We start from the raw sequence: 25,231 nt of genomic DNA, 5'->3' as shown, positions 1-25,231 counted from the left end.
GCAAAATAACAAGACAGAAATCAATCGCTTAATGTAGCAGATGAACGGTGGCACGGCCGGCAATTCCACCAAGCGAGCTCCTCTCGCATGATGCGGTATTCGTGTAGAAGATCGATAGCAGGTGCTTGGTAAAAAATGATACAGGTACTCGTTCTAAAACACTATTCACCTAATAGTTTTTCAATCTAGCTTTCTTGTTGTCTAGGTAACTCTCAATTATGAGTATGTTTTATGCTTGCTTTTTAATTGATCTTAAAAGATCAAGTTATATTTTTGCAAGAAAATACATATTACGAGGGTATCCTATCACTTTTTAATTCAGTCATGAATTAGGAAAAAGCGCGTCATGATCTGATAAGCGTAGTCGGTTTAGCTACGCATCCGCTCGCTTCTGGATAGACTGTCGTTTCATAGACTCTCTTGAGGATCGATACGAAGTCTCACCATTGCCACCGAAATACTCATTCATCCAGTCCAGTCTCCCCTCTTTCAACTTGGACCAGTGCGTGTGAATCACTTGATCCGCAACAAGTCCGATATGAACATCGTTCAATGTCCTGCTCGTGTGGATAAGCTCGTATGTTGTCACCGTTATGTTGAAGAAGTTTAGCACTTGAATAGGCAAAATACGAGCAACAAGAAACAGAGGAAGGTCTCGGTATCGAAAAAGGATTGATGTGGCCAGAACAAATCCACTCGCCTCCAGTTGTGCTCGCGTCGAAAGCAATGCATCCGCCGGCGACAGCTGTACATACACCTCCGTGCTACAGTCATACAGCGACGTACTACGCGATCGATCGTCCAAAAATCGAGTGAAGGAGTTAACTTCTGGTGGTGCAGAATCAGCATTTGAAACTCCGATTTTGTACGGCATTTTGGTGCCCACTCCGACCTTCGGACTTTTACGAACCAAGGCTTGTAACGTGGCATGCATCGTCAATCCAATGAAAGTTGCCGTAAAAATGACGATCACAAGAACAACAGTGTAAACGCTGAGTGATACATTCCTAGCGCAGACAGCGGAGCCGCGACAACCTGAATGCTTGGTTACATCGCTGGCTGATACTGAGCTCATACCCGTAGCAAGAAGAGTTCGGGTTGATGCAGATACAGAACTGGATCGACTGATCGCGAAGAGGACAATAGACGCGAGGAATCCCACGACGTGCGCGAAACTCGGCTCCATTTCTTGCATCTTTAGATCTCCAGCACGAGCAAAGACAATATTAATTGCCAGTACTACTACCAGCGTTCCACATCCAAATGCTCGAAGCACAGCCTCGTTCGTATCGGCTCCTACTAGCAAGTCGATGGTTAACTGTTTACGCCATTGAATCATTCCCAAGACCATTTGAGCAACCAGAATGAAGTTATAGCTACTCCGCACAACCTTCGCAATAGTACACGACGTTGTCGCATTCATTACTCTTGCCCATGGTGACACAAAGGCACATTTGAGCTCGTGCCATCCACGCATACTCGTCAAGTATGCCGTCACAACGAGTGCTAAGATCTGCAAGCTGATCACAAGTCGAATACTAAATGTGCTGTCCACTGTGACTTCATTCACTTTGTGGTTCACAAAGTTGTGTCGCACCACCTCACCCAATGAAGTCTTCTCCACAGTCCACTCAGATAGCCACATCTGCGTGAACAACAGTGAGCTACACTCGCCAGACAAGCTACACTGAATCATTCGCCAAGGTGCTGGGAACGAGTATGTACGTTGCACTCCGTCCGAATTCAAGTTAGCCACTGCTCCCGACGTACCAAGAGCCGAGTACGCACAGCCGAATTGGTCTCGTTTGCCACCATAAAGGTTGAATTCATCGCAAGTTTCGGGAACTATTAATTGTTTCGAGTACACCGACACCAGACGGAGATACTGGGAATTGCCCTGTGTCTCTATGTACCGTGCCTCACGTGTTGCATCGTAACACGAGCTCTCCACAGGGTCCAGATTAGCTCCAACAAGAGAAGCAATCAACATGGCACCAGAAGTTCGAGACGGATTGAGCTCCCCCATCGTGTCGGGGACGTAAAACTCGGTAGATTGTAGTCGGACACGAACATGAGCGTCGCTCGTTTCCAAGCATGATGCATCCACGCCGAATATTGGAGAATCCTGAGCACTTAGTAGCGCTTCAACCTGAATTGCACCTTCATCGTCTACGCCACCAAAGCACACACTTTTGTCAGCTGGAAGCGCGACGATGTCCGTGGATACCGACAACATTGTGGCGTGGTCTCCTGTCGTTTCGTTCACCACAAGAGCACGAACTTTCTCAAATGTTGACTGAGGCACAGCACGCACGAGATCTGTCGTAGGTTTCGGAGTCGCTCCACTGAAGAGCACGGTTTGAAGCTCAACGCAGTCCAAATAGCGGGGTGCGAGTACTTGGTAGTGGTCGTTTTCAAAGGCAAAGTAGGACAGTTGTTCGTATCGATCTCCGTGTCCATCTCCAAAGACACTTTGAGGCACAAGGATGACTTGCAAAGCCAGGGGCCAAAGCCCCATAGCAGCGATGGACACAAGAGCGATCTGACGCAGCATCCCACACACCAAGAACACGGCATTGTAGCGCTTGGAACCCAAGTCGACCTTTTTGGGCGTGAGGTCATCCTTCACCTCGGTAATGTCTTCGTGATGGCTCACGTCTCCCATCGTGTTCAGTGCGTGCTGAAAGGTGAACTTGTAAATGATGCAAAAATATCACGTACTGTATGGGGCGCATCCGCTATTATTGTCATTGAAAATGGGATCAAGACGTAACGTCGTTCTCACTCTGGTAGCATCACAACCAGCAGGCAAGTAAGCTATACTTAGGAGTTGTTGCGTCTCAATTTTTGAATTTCCACGGAAAACCCAAAATTAATACTTTGTGATGACACGCACGTCTAACAAGAATTATCATCATTTTGGTAATATCAGGATTCGACTACTTGGTACACTTCAACTGGAGCAGGCCTGGGAAAAGTTGGAAACTCTACAGAAAAGATCAATTTTCTTAACCCAAGATAAGAAAAATTGTCTGCTTGTTGGGCTAGGCATATGTACGGGCTAAACAAGGCGGGTACACTAGTAATGAGGGGTCTACACATGTCACTACGTACACTAGGTGCGTAGGTAAAAGTGAAATACCCGGGAAATGCGGTAAGAACTATCCCTTTAGAAAAATCTGCTGCTGAAGCTCTCCATTACTGCAAATCAGTTCGTAGTATTTCACTCAGCCAGTTATTGGAGAGCATTAAAACTCAGAACGATGGTGGCGAAGATTCGGACGAGCGAGCACTCGATGAAGTTCTTTAATCTTGTTTGCGAGCAACTGGCAGACACTGAAGTCTCCCAGTTTGTGGACTCGTTTCTTGGATGTTATCGTGATGAATTTTGCGATGAGGAAGGTAATGATACTATACCAAGCATTGTGCTGGTTGTCCGCAAATCCTCCTGGTCCGAATTTGACGATGCTGTTTTGAAGTTGCTAGACTTTGGCGATTAAGATAGTGGTGATAGAAAAAAAATGACGGACTGTCTTCTCTGGAGATGGCACTATGCGTAGTCGATGGACTCGATACTACTTCCGCTCAGCAAGTCTTAACCAAAATGGCTGTTGATCTGGCAGCTAAAATGACTGGTGAGAACTTGTCCACGTCTAATTTGATTCGGTTGCTTTGGAAATGGGTTCTTCTATGGGGCGATGAAGGGTTTTTAATGTTGTTTTCTTAAAGGATTCAGAGACACCGAAACGAGTCTGTTTGGCCCCTTTGATACAGTTCTTAGTGCAATATTGGATTGACAACGGAAATCAGAAGCGCTGGGCTCGATAACGCAAACAATCCACGCGTTTCTACGAGTTCCTTACCAGTCAATGACTACAAAAGAGTCGAAAACGTTTGAGGATCTTCTTGCTGCCAATCGACATGCTGCGGACTATGCGCCAAAGAAGCAAGATCACTTTTCTTTGGGAAATGGATTTCATAGGAGGTTTTGACCTGCTGAAGAGGTCCAGGTAAACCGCAGTGGTAATTCTAATAAATGACAGTGTTCTGTGGTCAACCGCTGCCGACCACCTGTAGTAAAACAAATTTTACAATATTCTTCTTTTCAAGACAGTAAAAAAAGATCCACAACACCAGCTTAAGTAAACTAATACTTTACGGATGAAACATCACAAGAAAAGAGTTGAATGCATAGGTACTCCCTGTCAGTTAGATAACAGAAACAACAAGGAGATTTCTCAGACTTTTGGGACAGATTGATTTTTTTACATTAAAGGTACTGGAATTTTAGTTCAGAAACCATCAATCGAGAATTTTTTTTTACTAAGAATCATGTTTCATTCTGCCACTTTCCAATTTGCTGGCTTCACCTAAATGGTTTCAATTGAGGAAGACTTCGAAGAAGGCCAATGGCCGTTTGGTGGTGATGGCGATTTCGACGAGGTGCCTGTTCCAGTTGGTGCTTCTTGCGTCAAGATTAGCGAAATCCTAGCGTCAGCAGATGAAAAGGCTGGTGAATACTCCTTTGGAGGTATTGCAGACAGTTTGCCCTCCGCGCCCGGCTTGTTTATCGATGACGTGGGGGCGATATCACTTCCGCTCGTTCCGGAACAAGCTGAAAAACTGATCTCAAAATGCGAGAAGTCCCCCTTTGGTCACAATATGGAGACGAAGACGGATGAGAACGTGCGAAAGAGCTGGCAACTGGCACCTCGAAAAGTGAAGCTCAAAAATTCACAATGGACTTCCGGTATCAAGGAGCTAACAGCTACTATTTCTCAACGCCTAGGCTACGAGAACGTCCAGCTCGATTGTGTACTGTACAAATTGCTGGTCTACGGAGAAGGAGGACACTTCGTTAAACATCAAAATACGGAAAAAGAAGACGGAATGATAGCGACATTGGTGGTTCAACCACCAAGCACACATGACGGGGGCGATCTCGTAGTGTTTCGAGGCGGAAAAGAGAGGTATCGCCACGATTTTGGCAAAATCGATGGCACGGCCCCGTATTTTACACACTACGCTGTCCACTATGCGGATGCAGAGCATGCATTGGAAGAGGTGACAAAAGGGTATCGCCTGGTTATGGTCTACTCAATTTGTCTACCAAAGACAATGCGTCATCTTAAAAAAGACTCCAACATGCCTATGAGTGATGATCTGGCAGATGCGATTAGTGAAATGGAATTGAACCACGAATCGTTCGCGTTGAGGCTATCCCATGAATACACCAAGAAAAGCATTAAAAAGATGGGGTCAGGTGCACTGAAAGGCGTTGATAGTGCGAGGTTCCAAGCATTGGAGGAAGCAAACGCTGTCGTACCCGCTGATAAGAAGATGCGAATCTTCATTGCAAAACTCTCGCACAAGATTATCTCGATTCTAGGTCTCGCTTTGGTCGGTGGCTGGCAAGAAGTGGAACGCTCTCAAACAATTCACTGGTATTCTGTGAGCGGTAAAGATCTAGGAAGCAGTAAGGACAAGGACTTGACGACATCGGCGACGAACCTGAACTTTCTAAATCCTGGTCAAGATACATACACTCAGTTGTGGGAGGCGTATGGAACTAGCAAGGAGGAGCCGTACACCGGTAACGAAGGTCCGACACGTAATACTAAGTATTCAAGATACGCAATTGTGGCGTGGCCAGCCTCTCAGCACACTGCAAATGCCTTGAAGCATATGTCTTTGGAACTTGGCGTGGAAGCCCTGATGGAGAAACGCCCAGCTGACAAAGCGACTCTACGCAATGTTCTTCAGATTGCTGATTCCCGGCTCAATTGTGAAAACTGGAGTGGTTCTAAAGCGTCAGTGAGATTCTGTCGCTCTTTTTGCGAGCTTTTGTTAGATATTGACGATGTGGAACTGGTAAAGTTGTTCTTCTCCAAATTTTGCCCTCGCCTTGGCGAGTTGTACGAGAACACTACGCTGATTCCGGTGCTTACAAAGATAGTGAGCACTTTTGGCTGGGGTGAAATTGGAGATACGCTGTTGGCTATTCTGGGCAATGTAACAAGTGTGTATCAGGAAGATAATTTCGGTGTTACTCATTTGGAAATGACTCTGCAGGTACTGGATGGTTTGGAAGAAGGACCTGGAAAGCAGGCACTGTTAAAATTGGCTGTTGATTTAGCAGTGAAAATCGATCAAGGGGAGTCAGATATGAATTGTACGGAACTGGATTTGAATTCGCCCAGTGTTATCGACATTCTCTGGAAAAATATTATTCAATCTACGGCGATAGAACCTTTCGAAACTATGGCAAACCACCTCATGTCAAAAGATCCAAGTGAGCTGGGTCAAGCAATTCAAGCATTTTCACAATATGTCGGTGAGCTTGATGAAACGAGCGATAAGTTTGTGGCACTTGCGTCTATTGGAGCGAAAAGGGCGAAGTGGTTGAAGAGGGAGATTCGGTTGCTGGATAAACCTTTTTCGTTTGAGATGCCAGATGCAAATTTCCCAGATAATAAGACGATTGAGGACTTTTTGCGTGGTCCCGGTACCAGTATGAAGACCGAGGGTCTGATAGCTTTTAGCGGTCTGCCCGATGCACGTAAGTATGCAGCTAGGTGTGTACGTAAAAAACAAGATGACGCCACGTTTACAATGAAACCTGCCGGGAAAGGGAAGAAGGCATTCGTGACGATCACAAAAACTCGGAAGTGGTTTAACAGATGCCAAGACAAGCTAGTGCAATACAGGGCTGAGCTGGATGACCTTGAAAAGCTCTACGACCATACCGCTACAGGCAGTCAGAAGAAAAAATGCCGTCGTGAATAACGGAACCAAGTTTCTGGATAGTGTCCAGTTGATTTCTTGGAGACAGTTAAATAAAAAACGATTTGGCAAGATACTATTTACTATTTTTATTTATCAATTTGTCTCTGTTATTGAGCAGATTCGTGGGAATCGGAAAGAGGTAGACATGGTTGTCTACGGCTGTCGATCTATAATACCTGGGGAAACGTCCGTATCGCTCCAAATTGACTGGTTTTGACTCGGCAGCTAAACTCGTGTAATTTTTTTTCATTTCCTCTTTTACTTGTGAACTTGTAAAGAAGCACTAGCATACAGCCAGTTGAAATGGGTGTCAAGAAAGACTTTAAAAGAGACGAGTGGCTTTTTTTAGTGGGAATAAACTGGACGATGTTCCCGTCCCCGAAGGAGACGGTTGCATTCAAATCAGCAAATTGCGCTCATCTGCGGATAGTAAGGCTGAAGTTATCGCTAGTCCTATTTGAGATATATATTCCGAAGACGTTTCACTAGCGCTACTGTTGTTTCACGAGTATACTTACAACAACATCCAAAATCTCGGTATTAGAGCACTGAAAGGCATCGACATTGTGCGGTTAAACGCCTTTGAAGATACCAACACATTCGTTCCTGCACCTCAGAACCTAGATTTGGATTGGCCATTTGTAATATCAGAGTTTGCGTCAGAAGGCCATCCACGGATACGACGTCCGTGGCGAAAGTCTTGGATGTGCCAACCATGTCGCTAAACCCGGAGCAAAAGACGCTTGATCAGCTGTGGAGATCCAACGAAAAGGGGAACATAGAAAGCAATATCTTCACACACACATCGCAAACGCGATTATAGCGTGGCCATCAGTTCTTCATGAAGGAGCATTGACATTTATGCCGGTGGATGCAGTCGTTGAAGCGTTTTACACTCGCGGAAATATTGAAGTCGCACAATGAAAAGCTAATCTATGACATCGGAGCAAGACTCGAAGCAGAAAGAGAAGAGGACTCACCTCTCTGTGAAATTTTGCCGCTTAATTTGAAAGATGCTCGCGCCTGCCGGTGATCCTGCACCTACTCTGGTACCTGGATCATCAAGATTATACGGACATTCGACTGGAAAGATTCTGGTGACGTCATTACAACGTATTGACTGTTTCAACAGTAGTTCGACACCTTTTGAGGAACACAAATACTCTTCGCTGAGTTTTTTTTTTGCATTTTCCACGACCGTTTTTATAAGGGCGTCCTGTGCAGCTCCTCTATCGAATCCAGCAATGATTTGAAGGGCCATTTCCATGCTTGAATCCCCCATATCTTCAGATGATATGCCATATATCCCCCCCCCCAGCTTTTAAACCCTGAACCGGAACGAGGCCGTTTTCAATGAGGTGGCAACAATGTTCAACATAATTGATCCCAGTCTACTGGGGCCAGTCATTGAAAAAAAATTCTTCCGTTCTGGAGTAATATCACGGAGGCTGGAGAACTTGCAGCCATCGCCACGAAACGGATTCAGTGGTGGGTGATGGCCGACGCGACATTCCCGGATAATTGCGAGGTGGAGACGTTTCCGTGAGATCAAACTAAAGTTTCCATGATGGAACCCACGTCGCAGCTAAATGGATGTGAAAAGATCAGGTGAATGCCTCGTTCAAGACTATAATACCTCCGTGAAAATCACGAAAACGCGCAAGTGGTTTGAAGAACGTCAGCGCATTTGAAGGTATACACAGCGGAGCTAAACCAGTTGAAAAAACATCGCGATGGGGACACTTGTGGTCGTGACAAGAAGCGCGTTCGTATGGAGTAATATGCAAGAATCTTTAATAAGGCCATTGTGGATCTAAGTCATTTTTGTGACGCTCTTACGTGAAAAATGCCGCTGCGATCATTGTAGACTCCATTGGTAGGTTCGTTTTTATATGAGTTACCAGTTTTACCTTGACTTGTTCTTGCAACAAATAGGTACAGTATTTCTTTAACCGCGAGTAAAGTTCTATTAAAATGTCTAGAGGTTCTAATCAACTCATTTCAATCGTGTGTTGAAGATGATTGAGGCGTGCAGACCATCACACACATCCTTGGTCGTCCTCATATTTTGATTCTCTCCGATCTTGCCAAAATGTACACCTACATCGAAGGCGATGAGAACGATTTCAAAGAGGGTGTCTGGCCTTTTGGTAGCGAAGGGGATCCAGACGATGCACCAATCCCGTCCGGAGGTGGATGCCGCCAGATCAACAAAGTACTAGCTAGAGCCGATGAAGACGAGGGTGAATTCTCTTTTGGAGGGCCAGCATATACGCTTCCTTCTGCACCAGGACTTTTTGTCGGTGGCGTAGGTCATGTGCCAGTCCCAGTTTGTTCAGAGCAGACGCAGCAGTTAATTGCTCGATGCGAGAAGTCTCCGTTCGGTCACAATCTCGACACCAAGAAGGATGAAAACGCAGGAAAGAGTTGGCACCTACAGCCGGATCTAGTCCAATTACAGAATCCACTATGGGAAAAGGGTCTCAAACAATTGACGGATACAATCTCGCATCGGTTGGGGTACGAGGACGTCTCGTTACAGCGTGTACTATGCGGTCTGGTGCTCTACGATGAGGGGGAACACATCGTCAAGCACCGAGATACTAAGAAAGAGAATGTGTCGCTTGCAACATTGGTAATTCAATTACCAAGTTTGCATGAAGGAGGTGGCTTAGTGGTGAATCGCGGAGATGAGCGATATCATTATGATTTGGGCAAGGCAGACGGCATGTCACCGTTTCTCGCGCATTACGCTGTGTATTATGCAGACGCCGAGTGCTCTATAGACAAGATAACGAAGGGGTACTGTCCCTTTTTGGTGTACTCACTTTACGTGCCGTTGACTGTGCGCCATCTTGAAAGAGATGGTTCCATAACTGAGGAGCTGGTCAAAGCCATAGAAAGCATGAATCCCGAAGAAGATGATGAATCATTTGCGCTGTTGTTGGGAGATGGGTATACTGAGAAATGTATTGCCAGTTTGGGTTTTGTGGCGCTGAAGGGCCTTGATCGTGCAAGACTTGGAGTGGTTTTAAGAGCGAACGCAGTCGTTTCTCCTGAGAAAAAGCTGAAGCTATTCATTGCTCAATTATCGCACGATATTTCGTACTTCGGAAGCTTCGGAGAGCAACATATTAACAAGCGCATGAATTCTATAAAATGGTACTCTTTAGCTGGGGAATATTTGGGAAACATACGCAATCTAAAGTCAGCTTCGCTAAATTTCCTGAATCCTGGCCAGGAAACACTTTGGGAGCTGTGGATGCCTCACGGGATGTTTAAGGAAGAGAACACTTTAGAAAGCCGAGTATATTCCAGATACGCTGTGATCGCGTGGCCAGTCGCCAAACATACAGAGAACGTGTTAAAACTGATGCCAGAGGATGTTGCTATTGAGAAACTGTATGCTCACAGCTCAGGTGACGCAACAGTACTTCGCACGTTCCTGCAAGATTTGAGAGCAAGATTCGAAGACCAAAAGGATTTTTCATGGGAGAGCGAGAGTGATATCGTTTCCGTCAGATTTTGCCGGACTGTATGCAAACTACTGGTCGATGCTGGTGATCCAGATCTTGTCAATTTCTTTTTCTCCGAACTGTGTCCTGACTTGGATGGTCTGGAAGGTAACGAAATCCTTATCCCATCTATTATATTGATAGTCCGTACCTTCGACTGGAGAAGTATTGGTGACGTTCTTCTGAAAGTACTTGGGAAGCACGTTCATCGGTACGGAAACGATGAAGCGGTTGGAGCTCTGCACCTCGAATTGGCACTGGACGTCATGAATGCACTGGACAACGGAACCGCTAAGAACGCACTATTGAAACTTGCAGTGCAAGAAGCTGCAAAATTTGCTCATGATGAGTTGTGCTGTGACGAAATGGTTGAAATAATTTGGAAACATGCCATCCATTGTAAAATCAATACTGTTTTTACGGATGTGGTGAATATGTTCAAGGAAACGGATGCGCGTCTGCTGAGGCGAACTGTGAAGACAATCGTACAGTCTTTTGATGAAATTGACGAAGGAAATGAAAGATATTCTCTGTTGACATCGCTGGTTGTAAAACGTGTTGGCTGGCTCAAGAAGCAAATTGAAGCGTACGACAGGCCGTTCTCTTGGGAGATGCCGGACGCTGAATTCGCAGATAATTCCACGGTGCAGCAATTCCTTCGAGGTCCTGATGTTACGATGCGAATGACAAGAGATATCTATAAATTTAAAGGATTTAAGGATGCACGGAACCATGCTGCAGAATGGACGCGCAAAAACCAAGTCAACGCGTCGTTTGAGATGGAAGCAAGCTCTACTAATGGAAATGCAGTCGTGGCTATTACGAAGACGCGCAAATGGTTCACGAAGGGCCAACAGAATTTGGAACGGTACAAGAAGGAGCTGAGCCAATTGAAGAAGCATAATAGCTGTAAGAGCGGTGATCCCAGTGACGTCAAGCGGGCTCGAGTGGAGTAGTTGATCGCAGCGTTAGTGAAGCTGTGGTGGCTAGTTCAGTAGTTGCGAATGAGATACCTTTGAAATTCAAAGCAAGAAATTTGTTTTTTTTTCTTTGCTAAGACATATTCCGATCATGGTAATTGCTCTGATTTTATTTGAAAAATAATGATGTTTGATGGACGTGATCTGATCAAGTCGATTCCTCTCTGTCATACGGAATACAAGTTAGTTTTTTTTTTTTTCATTTTCACAACGGCCAGCATGAGCGCAAAAGTGGGGGAAGACTTTGAAGATGGGAAGTGGCCTTTTGGTTTTGAAGGCACGCCCGAAGATGTTCCAGTTCCGTCAGGCAATACTGTAGTTCAAATTAGCAAGATGTTGAGTCGAGCGGATGAGCAAGTTGGAGAGTACTCGTTTGGAGGACAAGCCAAAGCTTTACCAGCGGCGCCCGGGTTGGTTGTCGACGGAGTGGGGTCAATTCCTGTTCCTCTAACTACAGAGAGAGCACAAAAGCTAATCTCCGTATGTGAACAGTCCCCCTCTGGTCACAACTTGGACACCAACACGGAAAAAAACGTCCGGCCCACTCAAGCGCGTTTTGAGAATATGGCGTGGCAAAGCGGCATCGAAAAATTAACACATAGCATCGCAGATCGATTGGGCTACCAATGCATTACACTTCAGAGTAAGTTGTACAAGTTGCTAGTCTCTGGAGAGCAAGGGCATTTTGTGAAGAACCTGGGTATAAAGAAAGAGGATGACACAATTGTCACGCTTGTAATTCAACTACCAAGTTCTTATGAAGGAGGAGACTTGGTGATTTGGCGAGGTGGAGAAGGAAAGTTCCGTCATGATTCTGGAAAGATTGATGGTACAGCTACTTTCCTTCCTCACTATACAGTTCACTACCCTGATGCTGAGCACACAGTGGAGAAAATTACGAAGGGCTATCGGTTCGCATTGGTTTACTCACTGTGTCTACCTGAGACAATGCGCCACCGGAAAAAGACTTATGATGTTCCTCTAAGTGAAGATCTGGCAAGTGCAATCTCAATGATGGATCCCGAGGATGATTCGTTCGCGTTATTACTGTCCCACGAATACATTAGCAAAAATATCGAAAAGATGGATATTGAAGCACTAAAAGGTATTGACAGCGTGCAAGTTCACGCTCTTGAAGAAGCAAACACACTCGTTCCTGCCGCCAAGAAACTGAAGCTATTTCTTGTTCGGTTGGCACACCAAATTTACGTTAAACAAGTACCGCGTGCGGATAACAAACACTGTGAGGCTATGTGCTGGTACGATATCAATGGCGCGTGTTTAGGACAAGTTGGGCAGTCGACTATGGTATTAAACTTCCTCAATCCAGCTCTGGAAACGATTAGGCAAATATGGGCACGGCACGAAGTCAACCGCACCGAGAAATATGGAGCGATTCACATCGAATATGCCGCGTACGCGATTGTTGCATGGCCTGCAGCTCAGCACGAAGACAAAGCGCTAGCATTCATGCCCATCGATGTAGTTGTTGATACTGTTTACGCGCGTAAACCTATTGACGCTGCAACATTGAGAAATTTACTGAATGATATCGGTACAAGACTTGACGAGGGGAGAAAATATTTCAACCGAGATGATCTCTCTGTTAAATCTTTTTGCTTAATTTGCGAGATGCTCTTGGATGCCCGTGACTCTGAGCTCGTGAAAATGTTTTTCACCGACACTAGTTCCAAGTTTGGAAGCTTGGAGCCTCCGATTCCAGTGTTTTCCCCTCCATTTGGTAGACTGAAAAACTGGGCCTCTCTAGTCCCTGTAATCACCAAGATTTTACGGACATTCGACTGGAAAGACTATGGTGAAGACCTACTTCATCGTTTCGGTAGCTGGAACAAGTATGATATAAAGGTATATGATCACGAAGAGTCAAGAATGAGAATGGCGCTTCAAATCGTTGACGGGTTGGATAACGGGGCTGCCCAGGACGCTCTCCTGAGAATGATATTTCAAATGGCAGAAGCGCTGGATAAAGAGGATATACGCTTATTTCGGGACGTTGGGCTTCTGTTGAAATGGATAAGTCGTAGCAGTGAAAAGACCGTTATCGATAAGGTGTCAACGATATTGAACCAAATTGATCCGAGTCGACTGGGCTCAGTCATTGAGAAGTCTCTTCCATTCTGGGCTGACATTGAGAAGGTTGAAGAGCTTGCTGCCATCGCTACTAAACGGATGCAATGGTTGACGGATCAAATCGAGTCAATGGATAAGCCCTTCTCGTGGGAAATGCCGCACGCCTCATTCCCGGACAACAACAAAGTGGAAATCTTTCTACGAGGTCCCGACGCTACCATGAAGGTGACCAAGAAAGTGCAAAAGTTTAAGAGTTTTCAAGATGCCAACAATTACGCTGCTAAATGGATCCGTGAAGAACAAGTGAATGCCTCATTCGAGACAGAAGCTAGCTCGACGAATGCCGATGCTGTCGTGACAATTACGAAAACGCGCAAGTATTTTAACGAATGTCAGCACAAATTGCAGGCGTACAAGACAGAGCTTAACCAGTTGAAGGAACAGTGTGGTGGAGACACTAGTGGTGGCGACAGGAAGCGAATTCGTCTGGAGTAGTATGAGAGTGAATGAGAGTGGGTGTCGGTCTTGGAGCATTTTTTTTTCTTGTTACGGTGAGCTTGTGGTGGTGAATTGCACTTGGAAGCTATTTATTGCAGTTTCGACTCTAGTTTCCTCCAAGCTTTTTTTCAAGCTTTTTCCCAGCTTTTGTCTTGCAACAACAACAACAAAAATGAAAATGAATTGAAAATCTTCTTCGATATGTCCGTCAAACTCCTCCACGATTTCTTGCCAGCTTGTGTTTGTATTAACAGATCTCGTTGTATTTTCACACTTCTTTCTGCTGATGTTCAGCTCAGAAATCCTCGTTCTGGAAGAACTTGTTAATCATCTCGAAAGAAACCGATGGTTGGTCCATGGGGACCATGTGACCAGAGTTGAACACACGAATAAACGCCAAGTTCTCAAACGACCGAACACGACCAGCATCCTGGGCTTCGGACGTAATAAACGGACGGTTGGGTGCATAGTTAAACTCCGCTTTGCCGCTCCAATCCAGTGCCATTACCCACGCTTGGTTGCCCACCCAATTGCACATGAGATCAGCGTCGCCAGCGTAAATCAGCACTCTTACACCGGCATCTAGTAAGAGTTTAACATCCTCAGCAGAGGACAGCATTTCATCGAATGCGAAACCCGCACCGACTATTGCATCACATTCTCGCCATGGTTTCGACTTGTGCACGTCAACTCCAAGCTTGTCCAGTACACTAGGCGTGTTCAAGTACTCATCAATATGCTCAAAGTGGAAACACTTCATGACGTTCTCTTCAGTGCACGGCTCGCGGATATCGTACGGGTTGCGTCCGGACTGGTAGTACGGTCCTTCTAGCGCTCCAAAGCAGAACTCCAAGGCGTCAACGCATTTAGAACGTTCTTTTTGGCACTGCACGATTAGCTCATGGCATACAGGCTGCGCCTTACGCATCACTTCAATGGCTTGTTCGTCCAGCAGCGACACATTGTACGAGTTGAACGCCATGTCCACACTATGCTGATACTGCACCGCTGGATCGGTCAGTCCATTTCCGACCGCAATACCGGCCAGAGTAATGTGCACAGCGTCAGGTTTCAAGTGTCGGAGCATATTGGCTTTTAGAATATGACTAGCGGCTGCAGGGACATAGTGTCCCCCATAGCTCTCCCCAGTCACGAAGAATTCCCGATCAGCCAAGTCTGGGTGCTTTTTAAGGAACTCTTGCAAGAACCAGTAGATGTTCTCAGCCACGTTGAGCTCTCCGGAGTCATAGTCCACTGTGGGGCCGTAAGAGTATCCGACTCCGGTTGGTTGGTCTAGCCAAATAACATTTGCGTGTCCGTTCCATGAGTACGGATTGGTCTTGGTAGACAGATCTGGTTGTACTTGGCAAGGGCCATTCTCTGCTAACAGTGCCATCATACTGGAGCAACCAGGTCCTCCAGTTAACCAGAGAACTAACGGGTCTGACTGTGGGTCACTGCGCGACTCGACGAACCAGTAGAAATAGTGGTCGTCATCCTTGTTCGGCAGCTTAATGTAGCCCGTCTCGTGATTCGTAATCCCGCAAAAGAACTCGTCTTGAGGTCCCTCAAAATTGTTACGCGTTATGCCTTTGAGGTTCTTCAAACTTGATAATGACGAATCTTGGCGCACCACGAACGTGAGCGTGAGCAGCAGCGCCACGCCAGTGACCACGAGCAGAGAGATGCGTGTGGCAGGCGAATGAGACCTGAGCGCTGGACTTGAGGAGCGAGCGCCCTCCGTCACAAGCGGGGTCAACTCCGACGTTCGCCTCATCTTGGGAGATCCGAAAAGTGAAGATGATTCACATTCGGAATCAGATCTGAGTATGTTTTTGATTGGATAAGACATTTTTGTTACCACTTCAACTTGCAAAGTTGAAGTGAATTGTACTTTAGCTGACCTCGCTGTTAACGGGTCTGCAGACTTTGGTTCTTGATGAATCGGTTGATCATCGCGAGTGCGACTGCAGGTTGATCCTTGGAAACCACGTGGCCAGCCTCGAAGACACGAAGGAATGTGAATTGGTTGTTGTACGTGCGGACAGTACCAGCGTCGACGGTATCAATCTCTCCAGCCACTAGAAAAATGTGCTTTCTTGCATCATTGAAATCGCGCTGATGTTTCCACTTGAGCTGCTTCGTCCAAGCGTCACTTCCACGCCAATTGCAAACCAAATCTGCATCGCCGCTGTAGATTAACACGCGGATAAACCCGTCGTTCAATAAATCAGCGACGTATCCGTCAAAGTTCATCATCAAGTCCGAGTAGTGCTCGCGATTCGAGCTGGAGCACTGCTGCCATGAACTCACTTGATCGGAGACGCTGAGGTACGCACGGACAGCATTCGAGTTGAGGTATTCGGCGACGGCAGACGTATTGTAGCATCCTGACGGATCACTGGGGTCGCATTTCTTGCGGATATCGTACCTGTTTCTATGCGAGCTGTCCATGGCGTCTAATAGAAAACTTGAACAGAAGCGTGACGCCCCTGTGCAAGCACTCGAGTTCGTCTGGCACACATTCAGAAGCTCGTGGCAGACTGGCACCGCTTCTTTCGCGGCAGCCAGATCTGTAGGGTTAATCAAAGAAATATTGTATGAGTTGCTGACAGCCATGTCCAGCGCATGCGGCATCTACAAAACAACATAATGCCGTCAGATTGATCAGCTCAAAAGCACGGATAAGAGTCATACTTGTACAGCAGGGTTCACCAAACCGTTGCCGATAGCGATACCCTCGAGGTTTATGCGAACCGTAGCATTTGCCTTCTCCACAATGGAGTTCTCTCTCCAAATGTAGTGTGCAGCAGCTGGAATGTAGTGAGCTGGATACCCCTCTCCTGCTAGAAACAGAGCTCTTCCTTGAAACTCTGGATGCTTGTCTAGGAATCTCTGTAGGAACCAGTACACATTCCTCTGCACGTCCCCCGCATTGAATTGTGCTCTAGCATTACTACCGTACGAGAACCCGACGTTCGTAGGCTGGTCCAGCCAAACCACGTTCGCCTCTGACGTCCACGAGTACGGATTCAGTGCTGTAGTACCCTCCGAGATAATCTGGCACGGGCCGTTCTCCGTCAGGAGCGTCACGAGGCTAAAGCAGCTTGAGCCGCTACCGGTCATCCACAGCACCAACGGGTCGCTGGCTGGGGCCTTTCGAGACTCGAAGAACCAGTAGAATAGGTGATCGCCTACGTTGTAAGGCAGCGTGATGTAGCCAGCCTCGCTCCTCTCGGTTCCGCATTGGAACCAGTTCTTGGACGTCGGCGCGGGCGTATGGTGATGCCTCGTAGTATTCAGCGGCGTCAGGTCTGTGTGAGGCTCCGTCACTTTGATCGGCTGCTGTGGTATCGCCTGTGAGTGCGTCTTCTTGCCAATATTCGTCGTCGTGAGCACAGCGACCACCACCAGGATGAGGCCGACAACTGCGAGACCAGCAATGCGTCTCTTGTGGTGCGCGTACGGCTCCAGTGGTCGGCGCTCGGCATTGCGCAGTGGCGTAGTCTCAGTCACCATAATATCGCTGCTCAAGCGTGTCCTCAAGACCACAAAATTTAAAATAGTGAGCAATGACGCCGAGGTTCGATGGTCAAGTGCCGACCGCGGTGCCTGAGGCACTGCCTCACTTGCTGTAGGCTGCAGGATCCCATCGAGTCGGATAGGCTTCGAGATTCACCACCGATCTTCAGTTTTCTGCTTGGGTTTGCGTGGTTTGCCACGCACGTGTCTGTCGCATATCTGATTATGTTGTCAGCTATCGATCAGAGACTCGGTTGTGAACACTGGAAGGTGCGATTACATGTAGCGGCCTCCAATACATTGGAGACTGAATCCATACAAGATGATTTCATGTTGACTCAAATCTAGGTGGAAGCACGACAAAAATGGCATTATAGTGAGGTGCAATTATGCTGTGAACTATGGATAGATCAAGTTTGGATCGGAGGTGGAGGGGCTCCTCAAAGCTCCGAGTCTCCAGCGATCTAAAGTTTACTGGACTGGCTGATCCTGGGGAGCAGCAACAGGCTGAGCCGGAGCTGCATCCACAGGCTGAGCTGGAGCAGCGTCGGCAGCAGGCTGAGGCTGAGGCTGAGGCTCAGCGTCGGGAGCAGGCTGTGCGGCAGGCACGGGCCCAGCAGGTACGGGTTCGGCGGCAGGGACAGGCTGTGCGGCCGCTGCAGGCTCAGCGGCAGGCTGCTTGTCAGCAGGGGCGGCGGCCGGTTGCTCAGCAGGGGGATCAGCAGGAGGCTGGGCCGGAGCTTCCGTGTTCGGTTCAGCGGGGACATCCGTGGCGGGCTCAGCAGGGGGCTCGGTAGCAGGCTGAGCAGGGGCCTCAGTAGGGGCCACGGTCGGAAGATCGGTGATGACTGGGGCCTCCGTTCGGAGCGCGGGGGTGGGCTCAGGAGTGGTCTGCTCCGTCGCCTCGGTGGACTTGGAGCTGTGGCCGCTGAGCGTGAGCCACAGCACGACAACGACCGCCGCGATGACTACGACAGCGCCCGTGATGCCGACAATGCGTTTGCGCTTCTGGGCATCCGAGGCATACTGCTCGCCGCGCAAGGGGGTTCTTTCCGTGGGCATACTGTCCGGGTGGATTCTACTATCAAAGACTCAGATACGCAATGCACTCTGCGGCGACAATCGAGAAATGAGCTTCTGGAATCAGCCCCTAGAGAAGCTTCCATGGCAGAGGGGAGGCTGCGTGCACGAGGGCGAATCAAAGCCGCTGACAGGTCGGCGTAAGCGAAACCACACAAATATAGAAGCTTGTGGGTGGCCCTGCTGCTTGGTCTGCTGCGTCGGACCAAGCTTTGATTGTCAACGCAAGATTTGTATCGCGGGCTAGTGATCTTGGTTGTGAAGCCATCTACGAGCATGGCCGCGGCGGCGGCGAAGGCATTGGTCTGCAGCACAGTGACGCGATCAAAGCCCGACAACGTTGCGAGAGCCAAGGCTTGGTATGATGCTCGTTGAGCAGAGCGAATGAATCATGGTACAAGGCGAGTTCCTGGAATGCGCAATGCTCCATGTCATCATGCGATACATGACCACTATGCTCTTCATCTGCCACGACTCCGCACTGTGCCATTGCACCATGTCTTGCGCCGGAAATTCGCAAGTCGGCTCCTAGCGTAGACGTCGCGAAGGCAGCTCAACCAGAGCCATTGCTGTAGGGAACAGCTCGAAGCTGGAGGCTCGCAATGGCAATCTCATACTCATCAAGCACCTGATTCATATGTCCACGTCAGTAGTTCATAAACGAGCCAAAGTTATCAGGTGTGTCTTGCGAGCTAAAATCACTTCAACACAAACATGGGCATTTCAATTGACTCAATTGTCAAATGCCTACAGCTCTTCATTGCGGAGGAACCGGTTGATCATCTCGAGCGCCACTTCCGGTTGATCCATAGCCGCCATGTGACCCGCGTTGAACACTCGCAGGAACGTCAGTCGCTTGGCGTACGTCCAAACACTCCCGGTGTCTCTCGCATCGACCTCAAACACGTGCTCCTCGACCGTCTGGAACTCCTTTTGATGAGGCCACGCTAACGCTCTTGTCCACGCCAGTCCGCCGTACCAGTTGCACACCAGGTCGGCGTCGCCATGATAGATCAGCACACGGACAGAGCTGTCACCCAGCAGCTCCTCAACGTGCTGCTCGAACGTCTTCATCAAGTCCGCAGCGAACGCCAGCTCTACATCCGCCGCTGCCGCCTGCCACGGTGCGGGGTGCACACCCGATACATGCAGGTATGAACGTACTGTGTCTGAGTTCAGATACCCGGTGATACGCTTGACCATATCTCCGTAACAGTAGATCGGATCTAGCTCAGTGCATTCCTGACGGATGTCCATCATGTTGCGACCCGCACCAACGTACGCGCCCATGACATTGAGTTCGCAGAACTCTGCAGCCTCGATACACACGCTCAAGTTTGTTTGGCAGGCTCTTACAAGCGAGATGCACTGCTTCTCTGCGATCTTTGCTCTCGCCAGAGTCTCGTCGTCCATCAACTTAACTCCGTACGCGTTGTCGACCATATCCAAGCCGTGCTTGCTCTAGTACACAGCGATGGTTAAGTTTCTTTTTTCATTGTTAATTATTAGTATATGTAGTGCGTTTACCTGCACGACAGTGTTGACCAAGCCGTTGCCGATAGCGATGCCCTGAAGGTTGAGACGCCCCTTCTTGGCCGTCTTGTTCTCCTGGTAGATCTTGTGCGCCGCCGCAGGAACATAGTGGCCAGCGTAGCTCTCGCCTGCGAGGAACAATGGCCGGTCTTGGAGCTCTGGGTGCTTGTCCATAAATCCCTGGAGGAACCAGAAGATGTTCTCCTGGACGTCATTCTCGTCGTGATCGACGTCCGCCGGGCTGCCGACCGAGTAGCCGACGTTCGTGGGTTGATCCAACCAGATGACATTGGCTTCAGTGTTCCACGAGTTCGGGTTGATCTCAGTGGACAAGTCTTCACTGACGAAGCACGGGCCATTCTCGCTCAAGAGCGTCAACAGACTGGAGACTCCAGGGCCTCCACTGAGCCAGAGGACGAGCGGGTCCGTTGCTGGAGCTTTACGGGACTCAAAGAACCAGTAGAAATAATGATCGTCCTGCTTGTTTGGCAGCTTGATGTACCCCGCTTCATTCGCTGCGCTGCCACACACTGTTGTCGCATCATCTGCATCCGTGACAGTGGCGAGCGACGGCGTCTGGTTCGCGGTAGTCGCAAAGCCGAACACCACGACGATCACCAGCGTCAAGGTTCCTAAAGCCACGATCTTAGCAATGCGCCGCTGGCGATAGATCTCGGCTGCGCGCAGATCCGAGTACAACGGAGTTGACTCGTCCACCATGGCGTCTACTGAGCTGGGAAGATCTTCAAGTGACGAATGAGTGGAGACGACAAACTGTAGTTGAATGTAGGAATCGCACTGTCCGTGCAATAATGTGCTGATAGTATGCGAAGAGGTTTTCTACAATTCCTTGTTGGCGAAGAACCGGTTAATGAGATCTAAAGAGACTGCCGGTTGGTTGGTCGGCACCATGTGACCAGCATCATACACGCGGACGAACGCAAGGTTCTCGAACGTCCAGACTTCACCAGCATTAATCATACGGCTGTGCTGCTGCAAGGGGTCGTGAGCGATGAATGATCGCTTCTCGGCTGTATTAAAGCCATCCTTGCCTCGCCAGTCGAGGTCTAATGTCCACGCTCGATTGCCGACCCAATTGCACATCAGATCGGCGTCGCCGGCGTAAATGAGCACACGGAGACCATCATTCAGCAATTCCCCGACGTACGTATCATACGATGCAGCCCAGTCCCCGTCTGCGATGAATCTCGTGTGAATGTCCTCGTTCTCTTCCACCCACGCAGGAGAACGCTCATCGACACTCAAATACTCACGTACTGCTGGAGAGTTCAAGTACCCCGCAATAATGGGGAAGTCTCCGCAGATTGCATGAGGGTCGCTGTTGTTGCACGGCTCGCGGATGTCGTAGTTATTGCGATTCGCCTTGCTCAATGGCTGTACCAGCTTCTTATCCCAACAATCTACACCCAGAAGACACAAAGTCGCATTATTCGGTGACGTCTGACACTCGTGAGTGAGCTGGATGCACGCAACGCTGTCCATCTTCATCTTCTCTACTTCAGCGTCAGTCAACAGCGCGATGTTGTACCGGTTGTGGTTCATGTCTTGGTAGTGAGCATATTGAATCATCGCATTCGTGAGGCTGTTGCCGATGGCCAGGCCTTGTAGATTGATGATCGGGAGCTCTCCACTCTCTTGATTCATCTTCTGCATGTAGTGCGCTGCAGCTGGAACGTAGTGTCCACCATAGCTCTCACCCGTCAGGAAAAACTCGCGGTTCTGGTACTCAGGGTGTTTCTCCAAGAATCTCTGTAAGAACCAGTAGATGTTCTCGGCCACGTTGGTTTCATTGTAGTCTGTGTCTGCAGAAGAACCAAACGAGAAGCCTGTGCCGGTCGGTTGGTCTAGCCAAATCATGTTGGCGTTGAGGTTCCAAGAGTACGGATTGAGTTTGGTACTCAAGTCGGGTTGGATGCTGCACGGGCCGTTCTCGGCGAGAAGAGCGAACAACCCGGAGCCTCCGGGGCCTCCAGTAAGCCACAATACTAGTGCATCCGTCTCGGGACTGGTGCGCGACTCAAAGAACCAGTAGAAGTAATAATCGTCTTCCTTATTGAGTAGCTTGATGTAACCGGCCTCATTCTTCGTGTCGCCGCAGATAAACTTGACTGTTGCTGGTACCGACTTATAGTTGTCGAAAAACAGCCACCACAGGCTCAATCCAGCCAGAACCAACGCTGTCACGATGCCTAGTACTATCAGGCAGCGTTTGGCCTTTAGCTTTTTGCTGGAGGACCCGTAAATGGTTTGCACGGCAGGCAGCAGTCGGGTCTTCTCGTTCAGCCGCGGCATGATAAACTACGCGGTCCTTGCCTTGTACGTTGACAAAGCTGATTTGATAATGAGGTGACAAGGAGCGATCTTACAAGATAGGACAAGTTTCATTCATATCCAATCAGTTTATCAACCTACAGCGTTTTGTTCGTGAAGAACCTGTTGATGAGGTCTAGCGAGACTGCAGGCTGGTTCATTGGCACCATGTGTCCAGCATCGTACACTCGAACAAACGCGAAGTTCTCGAACGAGCGAACCACACCAGCGTCAATGTTGCTACCATCGGGTAACAACGGGTCGTGAGCGATGAATACTTTCTCTTTGACTGCGTTGTAGCCGTCTTTGCCTTGCCAATCGAGTTCCAACGTCCAGGCTCGATTGCCGATCCAGTTACACATGAGATCAGCGTCTCCGGCGTAAATAAGCACGCGAAGACCGTCGTCCAGCATCTCCGCGACGAATTGGTGGAATGGCATGGACCAGTCGCCGTCAGTGGTGAATGTCGTCTCCACTTCGTCGTTATCTTCGTGCCAGGCAGGAGCACGTTCATCCACGTTCAAATATTTGCGCACTTCGGGCGAATTCAAGTACTCTCTAATGAGAGGATGATCATCGCAAGCGGAGTTGGGGTCGCTGTTGTTGCATGACTGGCGAATGTCGTAGTTATCGCGGTTTGCCTTGCTGAAAGGAGCAATTAGCTTTTCAGACCAACATTCTGGTGCTTCCTTGCAAACACTCCCGTTGCGTGGTGCTGCTTGACACTCTTGGGTCAAGCGAATACACTCCACACTGTCGGCCCTCATCTGCTGCTCCTCGGCGTCTGTAAGGAGCGTGAGGTTATAACGGTTGTGGTTCATGTCTTGGTAGTAGGCGTATTGAATTACCGGGTTGGTGAGGCCATTGCCGATTGCCAAGCCTTGTAAATTGATAAGCGGAACCTCGTCGTTCCCCTTGACTTCCTTGTTCAACGACCAAATGTAGTGCGCTGCAGCTGGGACATAGTGACCGCCATAGCTTTCACCCGTCACGAAGAACTCGCGGTTCTGAAATTGTGGGTGTTTTTCCAGAAATCCTCGCAAAAACCAGTAAATATTTTCACCCACATTGGTTTCATTAAAATCTTTGTCTGCAGGAGAACCGAAGGAATAACCCACACCTGTTGGTTGGTCAAGCCAAATGACGTTGGCGTTGGTATTCCAAGCGTACGGATTTAATTTGGTACTCAGGTCGGGTTGTATGGTGCACGGGCCGTTCTCAGTCAAGAGTGCAAACATACTGGAGGAACCGGGACCGCCTGTGAGCCACAAGACCAGCGGATCCGTCTCGGGGTTGGTGCGCGACTCGAAGAACCAGTAGAAATAGTGGTCATCCTCCTTGTTCGCTAGCTTGATATGACCCGCTGAGCTGTTGGTTACACCGCAGATATAAGATCCCTTCGGGGCTGAAGCCGAACGCCCGTGATCTTGAATTAGCCACAGCGCCAGCACTAGCAACGCTCCACCGAGTGTCAACTTCAGAATAATCGCCTTCTTGCTACGATCATTGATCCTGACAGTATGGTCCGCTGGTGCGACCAAAGGAGACAATTCGTCGCTCGCCATCGTCTGTTCTGGTACTTGGGGGCAAAATGATGAATGACAACGCAAACTGATCGGAGGAAGGGTGATTGGCAATCCTCCCAGGATTATCCCAGGTCAAAGATCATGCAAGCAATGAAAGCGTAAAAAGCACTTGAGTACGGGTAATTTTTCAGTAAACAATGCGTATCTGTGGTAGCAACTCCGTCATGTTACGCTAGCGCTTCATTCTTGAAGAATTTGTTGATGAGATCTAAGGACGCAGCAGGTTGATGCGTCGGCACCATGTGGCCCGAGTTGAAAACGCGCACCAAAGCAAGGTTCTCGAAAGATCTCGCCGTACCAGTATCCGTCGGAGCAGCATTAGGGTTAAGCAAGTCTTGAGTCAGCAGCGACTTCTCCTCCGCTGCATTGAAGCCCTCGCTGCCCTTCCACTCGAGAGCGTCGATCCAAGCTTTATTACCCCACCAGTTGCACATTGCATCAGCATCACCGATATACAGAAGCACTCGAACGTCGTTGTTCAATAGATCCGCAACGTAACTGTCGAACGACTGCAAGGTATCGATGACAAAGTTTTCGGCTACTTCGGCACTACCCCCGACCCAGTCGCGGTCAACGTTCAAATATTTGTGCACTGCATCTTGAGCGAGGAACTCCTCGATAAGCGGAATACCATGGCAAAAGCCAAAGTCCACCCAATCGCAGTGTTCCCTCACATCGTAGGGGTTGCGACCAGTTTGGTTGGCGGAGAGTGCAAGGAAGCCGTTCTCGAAGCAGAACGCGTCTTGCTCGACACATGATGAGTTATTGGGAGATTGCTGACACTCGCGCGTCAGTTGAGCACATTTGGCAGCGTTGACCTTGAGTTGTTCAGCCACCGCTTCGTCGAGCAGCGTGATGTTATACGAGTTGTCGAGAATATCAGGAGCGTGTTGGTACTGGAAATAACCAAAATATTAATGAAAATATCCGCACAAAACTCTCTAGCATGTCTACATACCTGCACAACTGGGTCCGTCCATCCGTTCCCAACCGCGATTCCTTGTAGATTGATGCTCTTTACGCCAGTGACCTCGTTCTTCTTGTTTTGTTCCCATATGTAGTGTGCCGCTCCAGGGACATAATGTCCACCATAGCTCTCGCCAGTTAAGAAGAACTCTCGTCCATCAAACTCCGGATGCATCTCAATAAAACCCTGCAGAAACCAATACAAGTTTTCGCCCACGTCCTTCTCGTTGTAGTCGTGGTCTCCACCAGAACTGTACGAGAACCCGACGCTTGTAGGCTGATCCAGCCAAAGCATGTTTGCCTCGTATGTCCACGAGTACGGGTGCACTTTTGTTGTGAGGTC

General features: G+C 48.5%; 12 protein-coding genes across 13 annotated transcripts; 5 read left to right on the top strand and 7 right to left on the bottom strand.

Annotated features, from left to right (window-relative positions):
- Positions 1–373: 373 nt before the first annotated feature.
- Positions 374–2,665, bottom strand: PPTG_04276 (hypothetical protein; the record flags this gene model as incomplete). Its single annotated transcript, XM_008898168.1, has 1 exon — positions 374–2,665. One exon carries the CDS (start codon positions 2,663–2,665, stop codon positions 374–376), a length of 2,292 nt encoding a protein of 763 aa, XP_008896416.1.
- A 598-nt stretch (positions 2,666–3,263) lies between these two features.
- On the top strand, positions 3,264–3,500 carry PPTG_21597 (hypothetical protein; the record flags this gene model as incomplete). The annotated part of the gene is made up of 1 exon (XM_008898411.1): positions 3,264–3,500. One exon carries the CDS (start codon positions 3,264–3,266, stop codon positions 3,498–3,500), a length of 237 nt encoding a protein of 78 aa, XP_008896659.1.
- Positions 3,501–4,374: 874 nt separating this feature from the next.
- PPTG_04275 (hypothetical protein) lies at positions 4,375–6,786 on the top strand (the record flags this gene model as incomplete). The annotated part of the gene is made up of 1 exon (XM_008898167.1): positions 4,375–6,786. One exon carries the CDS (start codon positions 4,375–4,377, stop codon positions 6,784–6,786), a length of 2,412 nt encoding a protein of 803 aa, XP_008896415.1.
- Positions 6,787–8,878: 2,092 nt separating this feature from the next.
- Positions 8,879–11,257, top strand: PPTG_04274 (hypothetical protein; the record flags this gene model as incomplete). Its single annotated transcript, XM_008898166.1, has 1 exon — positions 8,879–11,257. One exon carries the CDS (start codon positions 8,879–8,881, stop codon positions 11,255–11,257), a length of 2,379 nt encoding a protein of 792 aa, XP_008896414.1.
- Positions 11,258–11,500: 243 nt separating this feature from the next.
- Positions 11,501–13,867, top strand: PPTG_04273 (hypothetical protein; the record flags this gene model as incomplete). Its single annotated transcript, XM_008898165.1, has 1 exon — positions 11,501–13,867. The coding sequence occupies one exon, from the start codon at positions 11,501–11,503 to the stop codon at positions 13,865–13,867; it is 2,367 nt and encodes a 788-aa protein (XP_008896413.1).
- Positions 13,868–14,165: 298 nt separating this feature from the next.
- Positions 14,166–15,722, bottom strand: PPTG_04272 (hypothetical protein; the record flags this gene model as incomplete). The annotated part of the gene is made up of 1 exon (XM_008898164.1): positions 14,166–15,722. One exon carries the CDS (start codon positions 15,720–15,722, stop codon positions 14,166–14,168), a length of 1,557 nt encoding a protein of 518 aa, XP_008896412.1.
- Positions 15,723–15,781: 59 nt separating this feature from the next.
- On the bottom strand, positions 15,782–17,389 carry PPTG_04271 (hypothetical protein; the record flags this gene model as incomplete). The annotated part of the gene is made up of 2 exons (XM_008898163.1): positions 15,782–16,507; positions 16,568–17,389. 2 exons carry the CDS (start codon positions 17,387–17,389, stop codon positions 15,782–15,784), a joined length of 1,548 nt encoding a protein of 515 aa, XP_008896411.1.
- Positions 17,390–17,624: 235 nt separating this feature from the next.
- On the top strand, positions 17,625–20,012 carry PPTG_21596. 2 transcript variants are annotated; one of them, XM_008898410.1, is made up of 3 exons: positions 17,625–17,662; positions 17,715–19,624; positions 19,692–20,004. In XM_008898410.1, the coding sequence occupies exon 2, from the start codon at positions 18,237–18,239 to the stop codon at positions 18,717–18,719; it is 483 nt and encodes a 160-aa protein (XP_008896658.1). In that variant the 5' UTR covers positions 17,625–17,662; positions 17,715–18,236; the 3' UTR covers positions 18,720–19,624; positions 19,692–20,004. The 2 variants fall into 2 exon arrangements, with proteins under 2 accessions (XP_008896658.1, XP_008896657.1); XM_008898409.1 differs by having other exon boundaries at positions 17,715–20,012.
- On the bottom strand, positions 19,220–20,725 carry PPTG_04269 (hypothetical protein; the record flags this gene model as incomplete). The annotated part of the gene is made up of 2 exons (XM_008898162.1): positions 19,220–19,933; positions 20,000–20,725. 2 exons carry the CDS (start codon positions 20,723–20,725, stop codon positions 19,220–19,222), a joined length of 1,440 nt encoding a protein of 479 aa, XP_008896410.1.
- Positions 20,726–20,845: 120 nt separating this feature from the next.
- PPTG_04268 (hypothetical protein) lies at positions 20,846–22,318 on the bottom strand (the record flags this gene model as incomplete). Its single annotated transcript, XM_008898161.1, has 1 exon — positions 20,846–22,318. The coding sequence occupies one exon, from the start codon at positions 22,316–22,318 to the stop codon at positions 20,846–20,848; it is 1,473 nt and encodes a 490-aa protein (XP_008896409.1).
- Positions 22,319–22,434: 116 nt separating this feature from the next.
- On the bottom strand, positions 22,435–23,901 carry PPTG_04267 (hypothetical protein; the record flags this gene model as incomplete). The annotated part of the gene is made up of 1 exon (XM_008898160.1): positions 22,435–23,901. The coding sequence occupies one exon, from the start codon at positions 23,899–23,901 to the stop codon at positions 22,435–22,437; it is 1,467 nt and encodes a 488-aa protein (XP_008896408.1).
- A 188-nt stretch (positions 23,902–24,089) lies between these two features.
- PPTG_21595 (hypothetical protein) lies at positions 24,090–25,183 on the bottom strand (the record flags this gene model as incomplete). The annotated part of the gene is made up of 2 exons (XM_008898408.1): positions 24,090–24,818; positions 24,881–25,183. The coding sequence occupies 2 exons, from the start codon at positions 25,181–25,183 to the stop codon at positions 24,090–24,092; spliced, it is 1,032 nt and encodes a 343-aa protein (XP_008896656.1).
- Between the last annotated feature and the right edge of the window lie 48 nt (positions 25,184–25,231).

This window comes from Phytophthora parasitica (assembly GCF_000247585.1).
Source record: "Phytophthora parasitica INRA-310 unplaced genomic scaffold supercont2.6, whole genome shotgun sequence".
NCBI classification, from domain to species: domain Eukaryota; phylum Oomycota; class Peronosporomycetes; order Peronosporales; family Peronosporaceae; genus Phytophthora; species Phytophthora nicotianae.
Note: the sequence above shows the minus strand (reverse complement) of the source record. Positions and strands in the feature narration are given on the sequence as shown.

Coding starts and splice junctions, on each gene's coding strand:
- PPTG_21596 (XM_008898409.1), top strand. CDS start 18,237: ATGACTGGGGCCTCCGTTCGGAGCGCGGGGGTGGGCTCAGGAGTGGTC.